This window comes from Balaenoptera borealis (genome assembly GCF_965194805.1).
Source record: "Balaenoptera borealis genome assembly, chromosome: 9".
Taxonomy (NCBI): domain Eukaryota; kingdom Metazoa; phylum Chordata; class Mammalia; order Artiodactyla; family Balaenopteridae; genus Balaenoptera; species Balaenoptera borealis.
This window is the reverse complement of record NC_138873.1, coordinates 64815344-64829927: the sequence shown is the minus strand read 5'-3', so window position 1 is coordinate 64829927 and position 14584 is coordinate 64815344. Positions and strand designations below refer to the sequence as shown.

At 34.4% G+C, this 14584-nt stretch overlaps 1 protein-coding gene across 4 annotated transcripts in view; it reads right to left on the bottom strand.

The window, feature by feature from the left end:
* Positions 1 to 582: 582 nt before the first annotated feature.
* EPHA7 (EPH receptor A7) overlaps positions 583 to 14584 on the bottom strand; it is a 167274-nt gene continuing 153272 nt past the window's right edge. For all 4 annotated transcript variants that reach the window (XM_082406314.1, XM_082406315.1, XM_082406316.1 and 1 more), the window contains exons 15-17: positions 7673 to 7866; positions 6304 to 6459; positions 583 to 4126 (exon numbers count right to left, since the gene is read on the bottom strand). In XM_082406314.1, the coding sequence (XP_082262440.1) occupies positions 4012 to 4126; positions 6304 to 6459; positions 7673 to 7866 (465 nt within the window). In that variant the 3' untranslated portion in view covers positions 583 to 4011. The remainder of the gene's footprint in view (positions 4127 to 6303; positions 6460 to 7672; positions 7867 to 14584) is intronic.

The following is a 14584-nucleotide window of genomic DNA, read 5'->3' as shown; positions in this document are numbered from 1 at the left end:
ATATTTGTTCAGAGTTTGTAGAGCTTACAATGGTGATGCTGGAGCAAAGGGAGTGTTTCGTTTTCTTTATTTCAGGTGCAAGTTGGTCTGATCTAAGTCAGTGTCGTTGATAAACAATCAGATAACCAGATTTATCACTTTTCCCATTTTCTCTGGACTCTCTGTTTGCATCCTGCAGCATCTTAAACGCAGAGACTCTCCAAGTTGCCATATTATACTAAATGTAAGAAATATTTGTCAGGGTCTCATGACAAAGTGTTACCTTTCCCATGCAAATATTCTTGTTAGTACCATGTAGTTGTAGATTCAAAAGAGAACAAAAGAGGTTTTAATTAAAATATTTGACAGTTTGGCTCTTTGAAGACATAGTCTTAACTTGTTATTCTGTAATAATTAGAGTGGAATTAAGTCTGTGTGCAGAAGGAGGGGACGCAAAGGATAGTAATTTCTTCATATTCTGATTGGCTCCCTGAAATATTTCAATAAAACCTTTACTCTAAACAACTCCTTTCATGATATTGTGTAAGAAAATAAAGAATGAGTAAGGGACATAAAGCAATCCGCCAATGATTGGAGACAGGATTTTCTTTACATTGTCTAATAGACTCGTTTATTATTGTAAGCTGGTAAAAAGAGACTTATGCTTCGTGTTGAAGAAAGAGTTATTTGTGCTTGATACATTGAAGACACTGTTCAAAAGCATTTTGTCCTTATAAAAGGATGACCCCTGTAGTAATTCTTAGGCAAGGAGGGACAAATTCAACCAACAAAAAGCACATCTCGCCCCGAGTTCCCCATGATTTCTCCACATATAGCAAAAAAATACACATCAGTAATTTATTTGAACATGCACATTAGTGAGTAGCACAGTTCCAGGCTACTCAGGAAACAAAAGGGAGAATATCAGCATTATCTAAATAAAAAAGAGAGGTGACTTACACCATTTTAATTGTCTTAAAAACACGGATAAGAGGAGCAATTAAAATAGCGTCCTAAATAGTACTAGCTAATGTAGATTACATAAGTATACAATATGATTCAACTCAGAGTGCTCTGACAAGCATAAACCACCAGTCCTAGTAAACAAGGCCCAGATCAACTGCCGAGAAAATGTTAGATTCAGATGTAATAAAAGTTACTTTTATTTCAGTCCTGAATGCAAAACACAAGTCATGTGTGAAGACAGCATTCTAAAAAAGGTGGCTCTGTTTAAGCAAGGAGGCTGTTTCCTTTTGCATTTTTATTACGTTTGAATTCTCTTTCTGACGTTTGCTTTCTCTACCCTTCCTCCCCTGAGCACTAATTTATCAAAAAAAAAAAAAAAAGAAAAGAAAAAGGATTTCAAGGTGCAAGTTGTACATTCTTATCGTTATACCATTTCATCTCTTTCTGGAAGACAGTATTACAATCAGCATTACAAGGTTAATTATTTTTCTCTGAATATCTGTTTCACATACATGTATTTCAAAATCATAATGTTGATTGGGAAAAGAAACCTACCAATGAGAGAGTGATGCGTCATACCCTTCCTATTGTGCTGTGTGTCTTTCCCATCCCTTCTCCCTTTCCCTGTAAAGAGCTGTAAAAAATTTAAGGCAGATGAGGTATATTGCTGAAGGAAAAAGTTATTTTTGAAAAAAAACTCAAAAAAACTTTTATTCTGCCCTTCTACTCAAGAAAGACTACTCAACTATAAATCTAGTGCTAGAAAAAAGCAGGAAAGACACCGTTTGCATGTACCCTACTATGTTTTCTATTTCTAGAATGGCTTTTTGTTAATTTAATTTTAATAGAAAAAATAAGCACCTTAAGCTATGAACAAGAAAAGAACTTCATTATTAGTGAGTCTAGAATCCAAACGGAATTAAGAACACTCACTCAAACTCTTTCACTCATTCTCACAAAGGCCAATGCTACTGATTAGGATTGTAAAGTGCTGTACTTAGTATAAACACTTGTATACACTGCAGACACTGAAAAATAACCCTCAAGCACATTGTGTTATAGTTCCAAAAATATATTTACAGTCTATTACAAAGATTACAAATGGAAGTGTCTAGGTGACTATATTATGCTAATTAAAATTATTTTACAGATTATTTCTCCTTAGGGACAAAAAACATTTTAGTGAAATTAAAATGATTTTTCTAGTCAATCAAAAAATAAATTAAAATATCAAACAACACTGTACAGTGATTTAAAAGAAAGAAAAAGGGGTGGGGAGGGGTTGGGATGCAATCCTTTTGAGTTTTTCTATAGCCGTCTTTGGTCCTAAATGTGGGAAAACACATTATGTAGCACTGAAAATACCTGTTCTTTTGTGATGCTCTGCAAGTAAAATAGAAAAATATAGTGCATTTTCAATGTATTCAGAGCCCACTACAGAGAAATGTGTGTACAAAACAAGACAGTATAAATAAAATTTACAAGTTTTACAAAGGAACATTTACAGGTTTTGTTTCTGTTATTTGATTGTTTGTTTGTGGGTGCCCACATTATCAAACAAGACCAATTAGGACCGATCCCTGGGATCGTTCTCTATTAAAATCATTATAAACAGCCCAATTCTCTTTGGAAATACAACAGTTCAATTCTGGGGTAGTTCATGATTTTCGTTACTTTTGAAAGCATTACTCACAATATGTATACATTCCTGAAATAGCTATAAAGACACATTTAATTATTGCTTATGAAATTCTAACACAGTCATCAAATAATATTGTTTAATAAAGCTTAAAGAAAAAGCCAGACCCTTCACCTCTTCCTTACATGGTAAAAAGCGTTCTTTCATTTAACAAGCTTCCCGCATCAGCGTTCACATATAAAAAGACTTTTTTTTTTTAAACTGCAGTGGTGATATTCTGTGCAGCAAATTTGTTTTTGAAAGGTGAAAATTGTGAACTGCCCCTTTTATCATGCTTTCAGAGTTCTAATATAAAACTTAATTCTTTCCTTTCATGTTTGGACTGCATTAAACAGAATAGGATATAAAATATATGTCAACTATTTCTCCTAAATTTCCTAATGTCTCGATATTGAAAACATCGTGATGTGCTCAGATTAAATTTTAGATAACACTGGCTAGTTCTTGCTTTCAGAGACTTGCCTTCACCAACATTCTTTAGATGAAGTGCCTCATCTTTTTTTTTTTATAATCAGAAACCTACACTTTGAGTTTTTATTAAGTTCTGTCTAGTAAAATCACTCTATAAACAATCTGTTAAAAGTGCCTTATAGTATTTATGCATCATTATTGCTTTTTTCACTGAAAAGATAGTGTGTTGTCAGATCTTTACAAAAAAATTTCTTTTTAAAAAATATCAGAGCGCTTGGCAACTTGCGTTTTCTTGACTACCTGCCAATTAGCAAACAATATCAAAACAGCACTGATTAAACAAAATTAAATGGCACAAAAGGGATACCAATGTTCTGACAGAGATATATCTTCAATCATGCTATGCTTTTTTTTTTAAATTGGAGATTCTTTCAAAGGTACCCAGTGTAGTAATGTGTCATAGATTAACACTAAAAAGGTCCAAAGCTATAAACAACTTTCTAAAACAAAGTCCTTATGAAGAATAAACACAAATGATTTTAAAAAGGAATAGTCTGAAATCACGTATTTAAGGAAAATATTTCATTGATTTTAACAATAAGATCATGATTTTATTTGACAAATATATTCTTTCTTAAATTCTTTATGTACATTTTAAAAAGTCTATCAGATAAAAAGGAGGTTAGAGAGCTCAAGGTGTTTGGATGTTTTTCAGGTAGTACTTTGTTTATTGTCACTGCTGTTTTCCTGGCCACCAGTGGTGGATCCTAAATTCCCTTTTTATATATTCTGGTGGCACTTAGGAGTTCAAGTCTATAGGTGCTTCTTAAATCTTCTCTTCACTGTAGGAAGGACCCAGGATATCAACTGTCTGCTAGCAGCATTCTACGCATATACTGAAGGCCAGTACTGTTCTCTCGTGGTCCATAGTCTCCCTCATAAGGGAGAAACGCTCATCACACTTGAATGCCAGTTCCATGTAAATGGAGCATTTGTGCTCTCATAGTCTGAATGCTGCTCATGATTTTCTTTTGATGGCCCACCAGTGTGATCCCTAAACTCATCACATCCCTGAAAAAGACAAATGCATTTTTTATTAGTCACCTTACAAAAATTGTATTTGGTACTAAACTGTCATCAACTCTTTAATTAATATGTTTATCTTAGGCACACAGATCTTATCTTGGTGTTCTTGGATATTAAGATCCTATTCCCACAGTGGGTCGGATTGGCAACCTGCGTCAACATTCTCCTTTGTAAAACCCTGCTGCTCAGGATCTCAATTTGTCATGATCAGTTATTTTTAAACGATCTGACCTTTTTTTTTTAACCGGGTGAGGTGACTTTATGTTTTGGCCGCTATGCGCGACTTGGGGGGTTGCTCCCCGAGACCGGGGATCAAACCTGGGCCCTGGGCAGTGAAGGCACTGAGTCCTAAGCACTGGACCACGACGGAATTCTTTGATTTGACATTTTATTTAAGAAATTATCAAAGCCTTCAAATTATTATTAACTTAAGGTACAGCTAGGAAACGTTACTTGAAATGTAGTATTCTTGAACTTAAGGAAAGTTTAAAATATCTCATTGTTTAAACAGGATATAGTATGAATGGAAACATTGCGTGGCTCTAGTAGATCAAGAATCATCAAGGATCATACAAAGTATTATACTGAGTTTAATTAACGTGTGGTAATCCTGAGCATACTATTGGTTGTATACTTCAGTTTAGTACAATCATTTGACCACATTTTGGAAAAAAAAAATTCCTTAAAGTGTGCAATACCTCTGTTTAATAGCCTAAATTTGCCATACGCCAGCTGTATCTGTCTGTGGCTGTTACCCCTCCTATTAGCCACAAAGACTGAGCTTAGGTATTTACAAGTAGCTAAAATATAGCCACAGTAGATACTGCGATATTTCAGAGCCGTGGTCTAATAAGACCTTGAGAAGCACAGTTTTTCAGGGGAGTAGATTACTTTGGAGAGACAGGTGTAATTACATCAGCTCTACCCACGTGGTGCCTAGCAGAAAACCAAACGAGAGAGCATGCACATGCCGAAATTCATGTATATGCCATTTCCTGACATGCCAGGAAAGAGTATGTGATTGCTGGCTTTCTTCTCATCTGAAAAATGTGAAACACTTCTCCCAACAGTCTTAGTGGGATGTAAATAGCATCCCACTAATAGAACCTTGATAATTGTTTCCCATTTTCAAACACACTGACTGAGAGGAACTGCATTGCCTGTAAGAGTAACGCTGCAGCCAAGGAAGCTGAGGTCCAGAGATACTAAATGTATTTCCTAAGACCACATAATCAGTTATAGAGCCGGAAAGAAATATTTAGTTCTTTTTACCTCCAGTTCAGAGCAATTTCAAAAACTGTTTTATCAGGTCATTTTTCAATTAAAAAAAAAAAATCAATCAATCACAAACCTTCCAAAACTTAAGTTAAATTCTTATTACGGTTAATTGAATTAGGCGTCCTTTGACCTCTTCAGAAAGTGCTCATACTGGATTTCATAATGCATTTTGGTATTGAAATTTCGAGATTTTTAATGTCTGATACAAACATGGTGAAAGAAATCCTCTTTTGCAATGGAGAAAGTTTCCCCAGTGACTAGGAATCTAAATAATACAGCAGGAGTTTGGGATTGATATGAATATACTGCTATATTTAAAATAGATAACCAACAAGGACCTACTGTATAGCACAGGGAACTCTGCTCAATACTCTGTAATAACCTAAATGTGAAAAGAATTTGAAAAAGAATAGTTATACATGTATAACTGAATTACTTTGCTGTACACCTGAAACTAACACAACATTGTTAATCAATTCTACTCCAATATAAAATAAAAATTAAAAAAGATAGATAATACAGCGGTTAATGAAAGAGGAAGTCTCACTGGGTGGTGTTCTGAACTCTGGCTATGGAGACAAATTAGCTACCACTTACGATTGAGTCAGTTTAGGGCAAATATCTAAATTCTCTGAGCCTTAGCCTTGTCGTATGTAAAACTACTGACTTAATAAAATTGTTGCCATGAAGGTTAAAAAAGATACTGTATGTTCAGAAGTCTGTTTAGCAAAATGCCTGGGACATAGTAGGCACTTATTAAAGAGACACTTTTCTCCCTGATTTTTGGGTTCATACCTCTTTAATATATGGAAGATGACCTAAAGTCTAACGTTTGGATTGCACCTGATACATTCTTCAATATAATTTTGCAGGTTTAAGCTTACTCGATAGTCATCCTGGCGACTGATTCAAGGGAGTTGTAGCCGGCTGCTGTGAAGTTATCTTTATATCTTTCCATCTTAATAGCTTGTAGCCATTCTCCAACTGAACAAAAGGCAGTGAAGTCAGGAGTGTTTTGATCCAAAAGAGGGCTTATTGGCCTGGGTGAGAATAATACAGAAAAGCAATTTTTTCATGAATTACGAAAGAAAGCATGCCTTAGCCCCACAAAAGTAAGGATATAAAAAATAAAATTACATATTTTAATTGATATTGTAATAACAAATAAACAGATATGCTAATAAAAATCTAATGCGTAAAGTTTGCCCAATAATTCCAAATTCCAAATGCATAAACAAGGACCTACTGTAGAGCACAGAGAACTATACTCAATATCCTGTGATAAACCATAATGGAAAAGAATATGAAAAAGACTGTATATATACAGATAACTGAATCACTTTGCTGTACAGCAGAAATTAACACATTGTAAATCACCCATACCTCAATAAAACAAGTTTAAAAAAAAAACCTACTGACTCCAAAATTTCTATTTTATTTAGATATGATGACCAGCAGATTGCATCTTCCATGTACTTTTCAGAGTATGGCCAACAATATTTGTAATCAGTAGATATTTGTTCATTTGCTTCTCTGAAAGTTAACTGGGAGTAAAGAAAGCACATCTGGCTGTGAACTAACTTGTTCAGAGGGTGCTTTAGAGAACATAATGCACCCACTGTACCAATGGCACCCCTTGTGCGCCTTGTGAGTTCATACACCTCCGCAAGGGCCTGACTACAGTACAGACGACAGAGCAACAGGTCTACCTGGCAGCTGAAGCCGAATAACTACTAATGTACATTACCATTACCATGAAGCACGCATGGGGAGGTTAGGTTCTTTTTAATGGGTATACCTCTTAAATCATGTATTGAATTACCTTGGAATTCAATTCATGGAATCATTTTACTATGAAAGTCAAAGCAAAACAGTCTAATAGATAATATGGATAGAGTAAAAAACTGGGGCAACAGCAATAAAAATCCATGTAATATTGATAATTTGAAAAAGTGAAATGCCACCTAATCACACAAATTCACTTGAGAAATTTTTCTAAAATGACAGCCAGTGATATTGATCATAAATTTTATTTAAGGCAATAACAATGAATAGATCTCTTTAAACACTGATTTAACTAAGACAAGCCATCTGAAAAGAAAAAAAAAAACTTCTGTAAAGATAAGAAATTTAATATGGACTTTAATAATTTAACACAAATGTCAATTTGCCATCGGGGTGGGGCTGAGGAGATAAACGGTTCATATGAAGTTTGAATTTCTCCCAGATTTCATTTCTTTAGCTATTTCTTACCTACTACACGTTCCCAGGGGTGTCTTCAGACTATTTGGGTTTCGAATCATTTTGTCTAGAATTCCAACTATCTGTTCAAACTTTGGCCTTTCCGCACGTTCCTTCTGCCAACAATCCAGCATCAGCTGGTGCAGCCCAGCTGGGCAGTCCATGGGTGCTGGTAAGCGATAACCTTCTTCTATTGCTTTTATAACCTAATAGCCAAAAGGACATTAAAATAATACTGACTGAGATTCAATGATAATCCAATGAATTGCCCAGGAGGCAAAGTGATTTATCCAGATAAGAGTAAAGTACACTTCTATGCAAAAGACTTACTTATTTTTTCCAAAACATCCATTGATATTAAGCATGCTATTAAGGGGTGCATGAAGCGCAGGGTATGATGACATTTCCTAGTTAATTCAGCAATAGGGAGCAACAATTAAGCTCACCCAGGGCGCAACAGATGGAAACTTTTTTAATGTCATCCCAGAGGTTTTCAAAAGGGAAGATGTTAACGGAACGATTTTATTGTATATAGCTGTGTATGTACATATCTTTCCATACATTTATGAATCCCTCAAGTTGTAAAAAGAAGGTCTGAGTTACCCAGAATTAGCCCCTACCACAAAGTTTCACTTTTTGAAGAGTTCAAATGATACTTTTCAACAAGATATCCAAATATGTGAATGTACTATGACAGAAAATGTTACCAAGCACACTATTATTTTAAACAATATGAAGCTTATATACTTATGAAGTGTATAGTGTTACAAGATACAGTATTGTGCTAGAACCAATTTGTACTGTTCATAAAGGTGATTGGATCACTTCCCAACTCCAAGTCCCGTGACCTCACACAGGCAGACTGAAACCAGCCTTGGGGGATGGAGGGAGGAAAGGGTTATACCAGGAAATTGGGAAAGGTTACAAATCAGTTTCCCACTCAGAGTGCTGGCTGTTAAACTTTTATCAGCACATCACTGCCCATTTATATCTATTAACAGCGGAAGAGGCTATTTGTATCAAGCTTTGAATGTTAATGAAAACTAAACCTCCATAAACATTTGTACAGGGCAATCAGAAAGTCCAAAAATTACTTATTTAGACTTGGGTTTTTTATTTATATGGAAAGCAAAAAAAGATTTTAAAATCAGACATTGTTACAAATCTGAGCAGCACAGGGAAAATAATAGGAAAGCAAAAAAACACAAATAAGAAGGACTTGTAAAACATCAAAATATTATTGAAGAGGGATTAACAAATCCTTTGATACTAACATAATAATAGTAGAAATGTAGGAAAAAATGGCTCTCTGGAAAAAAAAAGAGGTAACCCTGAGTTTTTGAAGAAAACAGGACTAAAGTAGGCAGACAAAAGCTGGCTTTAAGAAACGTCGATGAACTTAATATTTGTAGGGAAACATATCCTTAAGATGCTTGCTGACACTCAAGAATAGCACATTAAAATGTAAAAGGTTGTAGGATGGAAAAAACAAAGTAGCTAGCATCAACAATTTTTAGAGAAAATCCTCTGTATAAGAAAAACAGTGTCCACTTTTCTTTAAGGAAAATTTATACATGCAAATTGATAAAGTTTAAAAGGTAAAGAGATAAACTTAAATAGAGTAATTTTTGAAAAATTTCATAAGTATAAAATCTTCAGCCCAAAATCTCCCCTGATCACTAGGCTGTAAGTCCATTAGTTTACTAGATATCTTCCCCTAGATTTTCCATAGGAACTTCATACTTTATTTAAAATTGAATTTATTTACCTTTCCCCAAAGCTCTTACTCTTTCAATTAATGACACTTCCAGTCAACCCATCCAGAGAGCTGAAATGAGAACAATCTAGACTCTCTTACATGCACAGGCAATTAGTCACCACTTTCTGATGATACTACTTCCTAAATACAATATACTCAAAAGGTAGAAGTATTTTTTCCTATATGTATATGGATATCTCTATCTCTCTGTGTGTGTGTGTGTGTATGTGTGTGTGTGTGTATACACATACACAGTGCTGTAATTAGAAATGGCTTTACTCTGAAAATTAGGTTAGTGGGTTGGTGAAAATTATTTATTTTTGCTTATGTACTTTTGTTTTAAAGCTTATTTACCCTAAAGTTTATTATTAATTTTGAATACAACAATTTTTTAAATGTTACCTTTATATTTGTTTTATTAAATTGGTATGGGGTGGGGGGAAGTGTGGTAGAAAATACCATGAACATAATAGATTAAAATACAACACATAAATATATATTTATTTTTGCAGTAATGGAGCCATTATCCCATAGTTATGTAGTTATGTCTTTACCAAGTCTCACACTATGGGATCTTTCCTTCAGTACTTTATTTTGTATAACAGCTATGGAGAAAACACCTTAGCGTTAAGTGACTTTAATCAGTGTTGGTATTGAATGCTAGTGAAAGTTGTATGAGAGAAGTTTTAAAATTTTCCTGTTTATGACTCTGTAACTACAAATGTTGGATATCATTGTAAACATTCCTCTATAATATCCCTTTAAAAAGCACACAAGAAAACATACACAAATGGGACCTCTGTAAAGATCACCAACATATAACTACAGGAGGAATTAAATTAAAAAAAAACCTTTTAAATGCAAAGAATTTCATGTGGCTTTGTATAACACTCCAGGGACAGCGCTATTTTAGGATTCAAAAGTGCTCTATGTTAAACAAGTTAGAAAAAACTAAAAATAATGTGCTTTGGAAAGCTGGGTTATTTAAACAGTGGCTCAAGTTGTGAATAAGTAAATTAATAATTGGTAAAACTTTATATATTCAAAATGACCAAAGAGTAAACATTTTTTTTATGGGGAAAAGAGTGGCTTTCCTCTATTTTGAGGTTGCTTGTATCTGAACATATGCAGTATTTTTCTGAATTGATGGGACTCCATCCCCATTCTCATAAGATTGGGGCAATGCTTATTATTTTCTACCACCTCCTATTTCCCCACTTGTAGCTTTTTCTCAGAAGTTCTGAAAGGAACAATGCAGGTAGAGAAATCTTTCCTTTTTTATTTCCCTCTAAATAATCTTTTTTTTTTTTTTTAAATTTAGACCAGCGTAGTAAGGTGGCTTTTTTTTTTTTTTTTTTAAATTAATCATTTATTTATTTATTTATGGCTGTGTTGGGTCTTCGTTTCTGTGCAAGGGCTTTCTCTAGTTGTGGCAAGTGGGGGCCACTCTTCATCGCGGTGCGCGGGCCTCTCACTATCGCGGCCTCTCCCGTTGCGGAGCACAGGCTCCAGACGCGCAGGCTCAGTAATTGTGGCGCACGGGCTTAGTTACTCCGTGGCATGTGGGATCCTCCCAGACCAGGGCTCGAACCCGTGTCCCCTGCATTGGCAGGCAGACTCTCAACCACTGCGCCACCAGGGAAGCCCCTAAATAATCTTTTAAACGTACATCTAAACCTTATCATGATCCTGTTGACAAAATACCCTTCAACAGCTCTCCAATTAGAATTCTTTGGCTTTGAGCACAGTATATTCTTAAATCTTTGTGCCAAGAATAAAGTAACATGAAATAACTCTTACAGGAATGAAAGAGTTAGTAAACTTCTGTAGTTAATCTCTATTGCACTACAGAAATTTGACGATTCCTAGTATTAGAACAGAGAACATTTATCAATACAAAATGAAACTTCTAGCTTTCAAAAGCACAGTGGTTTACAAATTTTTAAAGGAGCAGCAGCAAAGTATAACATTTAAAATAAGAAATGCTCTGGACTGGGAATGGACTTTGGGACTCCAAAGTTGCCATTAACAATCATGCTCCTACCTACAGGGGTACCAGAGATACGTTCTGGGAACCTTGGTCTCTACAGAGCATAGTTTGGCATAATTCAAGGCAAGCCTGTTGAGGATAAACCCGCCCTCAAGGGATGATTCAGCCAGGAACTGAGACTTGAGGTTCCGCAGGTTTTATCTGGTTAGCCTGCCAGAGAAACAAGTTATCTTTTAACGATACAATAATCATAGTAAATATTTATTGAATACTTACTATACGATTAGCATTGTTTTAATTATCTCATTTAATCTTTACAAAAACCTTATTAGGCAAGTATTATTATATTGATTCTAGAGACAAAGAATCAGAGGTGCTGAGAAGTTAAGCACCGGGAAAACATCACATAGCTGTCAGTAGAAGAGGCAGAATTTGATGGAGGCTGTCTGACCAGAGCCCATGCTGTTGAGAGCTGCATTATATTTCCAACTGGGAAAACAAAAAGTGTGCTGCGCAAATAGTTACACGTTCTCAGAAACAACAAAACACACAGTAAGATGACTGATCCTACACTTCTTAAAGCATTATGCAATTATCCATGGAATTCATTTAAAACGTCTTTTTGTGAAATTACTAGAAACCCCTTGGATTTGCCTGTCGAGATCTAGCCTTAGCAATATAATAAAAGTCAAAGAAAAAAAGGAAAATATTCATAACAATTTCTAATTCTAGATCATTCCCAGAGGAATAGGAAGTGACTAGGGTAAATGACATTTTAAAACAACAATGGGATCCAACATGGGACACTTCTTAGACTGCCAAGAAATACTTGGAAAACACACATTTGCTTGCCGAGATGTATTTCACTATTCCTACAGCAGGACACTAGATAAGAGAAAAAGGAGCACAGACAGACCCCATGATAATGGGCCTGTAATAACTCAAAATGGGAGATAACATGATTGGCTTCTGTTCTCCACTTATGCCCATTTTCATCTCATTAACCTCACAATAACATGACCCACATTTTATGCAATTAAATATTTTGGACCTCACATACAGGATTACAGCAAAGTTTTACCAAAAAATCCACAATTTTTTATATCTTAATGCAAAAAAAGTAATAAATCAGTGGTGACTTTTAAAACGAAAAGTTGAGGGCTCACAGTTTAGCTGAGAATAAACTTAGTTACAAGCATATTATATTTTCAAAGCTCTTAAATGTCTTTTCATGGACCACTTTAAAGAATTATCTTTATGTCTCCTATCTTTATGGATGCTTAATTTTTTACCATCCTTGTGACTACCTACCAGTAAATTGGATGATTTATTGGCCTACCTTAAAGTAAGAAGAAATGACTTTGTTGAGTACTATAAACAGGAAAAAAAGTAATCCATATAATGAAGAATTTTAAAATTTCATAATTTGACTATGAAAATTATATTTGGACTAATTAAGGCATAAATTCAATTAAAAGACAGCTGCTGTGAACACCAAATATAAGTATTTCCAATTTGTGTATTATGTATTATATTTGACTGCATTTATACATATAAGTTCTGTCTTTGAAAGGTCATTAATGGAAAGGGCTAAACACCTACAGATTTTAAAGAAGAATGAAAGTTGGAAATTTATTGGGAAAGCCTACCCTCTTGGTTTTAACTGCAAATACCTAGATTCTAACTGCTTCCATTTCAGTCAAAACTCAGGAAATTTATGGGCACATGAAAAACAATGAGCAGTAATCCTGTGATAAACCTATTTGGGTGTGGGTAAGTTCATACATATGCATATTATCTTTTCCCAAGATTTTCTTGCTTATTCCCTGCTTTAGAGTGCAACTAAAGCCTCTTGGCACTATCTACTTCATTGATTTTACAATACAGTCAGCCCTCCATATCCTGGGAGGATTCTACATCTTCAGATTGGGCAGCCATGGATGAAAACATTTCAAAAGAAAAAGGAAAACCAGAAAATTCCAAAAAGCAAAACTTGAATTTGCCACACACCAGTAATTATTTGCACTGCATTTACACTGTATTCACATCTATTTACATAGTATTTATATTGTATTAGGTATCATAAGTAATCTAGAGATAATTTAAAGTATACAGGAGGATGGGCACAAGTTTAGTGCACATACAATGTCATTTTATATTTTATATATCCTCAGATTTTGGTATCTGCCAAAGGCCTGGAACCAATGTCCCATGGATACTAAGGGACTAGTGTACCTCTTTTTTATTTCTTCAGAGTGATCACAGAAACCTCACTTTATTTAGCTTTCAGCCTAGAATTCTGTGGAGTTCCTGACAAATATTAACTATCAACTTAGATCTTGTTCTCATGGTGACTTAAGAAAAGTCTCTTGTAACCCAAGGTATTGAAATTTGAGGGCTTTCTAAAATCCTTAACAAATTTCTACCAACTAAATTTAAACAATACAAAGTGAGTTGATTCAATCAAGGGTGATTCTCTCAATCAATCTAGACTGATTTTTAAAACATTAATGTCTCTGAAGATCTGATGAAAGCAACATTCCCAGAAAAATAACATATATTCACATATACAGAGGATTTCCATATGCATCAGGGAGTTGGCAGGTCACTTAAGTCTCTCCAAGGTCTCCTACCCAGAGACTCCAAGAAAAAAGCTTTTCTCTAGAGAATATTTTTGCTAGAATGGAATTCATTATTTTAAATTATCCAGTTTTTTCCACCATTTGTATATTGAAGATTAAACATATAATTGCTCAAATACCAGTTTAACATAAGTATAAAATAATGAATATTATGCTTTAAGAAGAATATTAATATCAATTTCACTATAAAAACTGAACTGCATAGGTAATTTCTTGTGTTTGAATTTAATAATTTAATAATTCAGACCTCTGTGATTAAAAAAAAGAAGAAAGATGGTGCTAAAATGTTCTAGGTCAGAAGTAAACTTCATTGGGCCTATAAAAATTTCATTTGATCAGTAAAAATATTTATTAATGCTTGATAGACTAAATATACATTTATGATATTTAATTTTCAAGAAAAACAATAGGGAATACTAAAAACTAAATTGAAGATTTTTTTTTTTCTTCTTAACCATTTCTATTATTTATTTTTAGAAGTTAAGCGAACTTTGAATTTAAGTCATCTTATATTCCTGTCATTCCCTTTATGT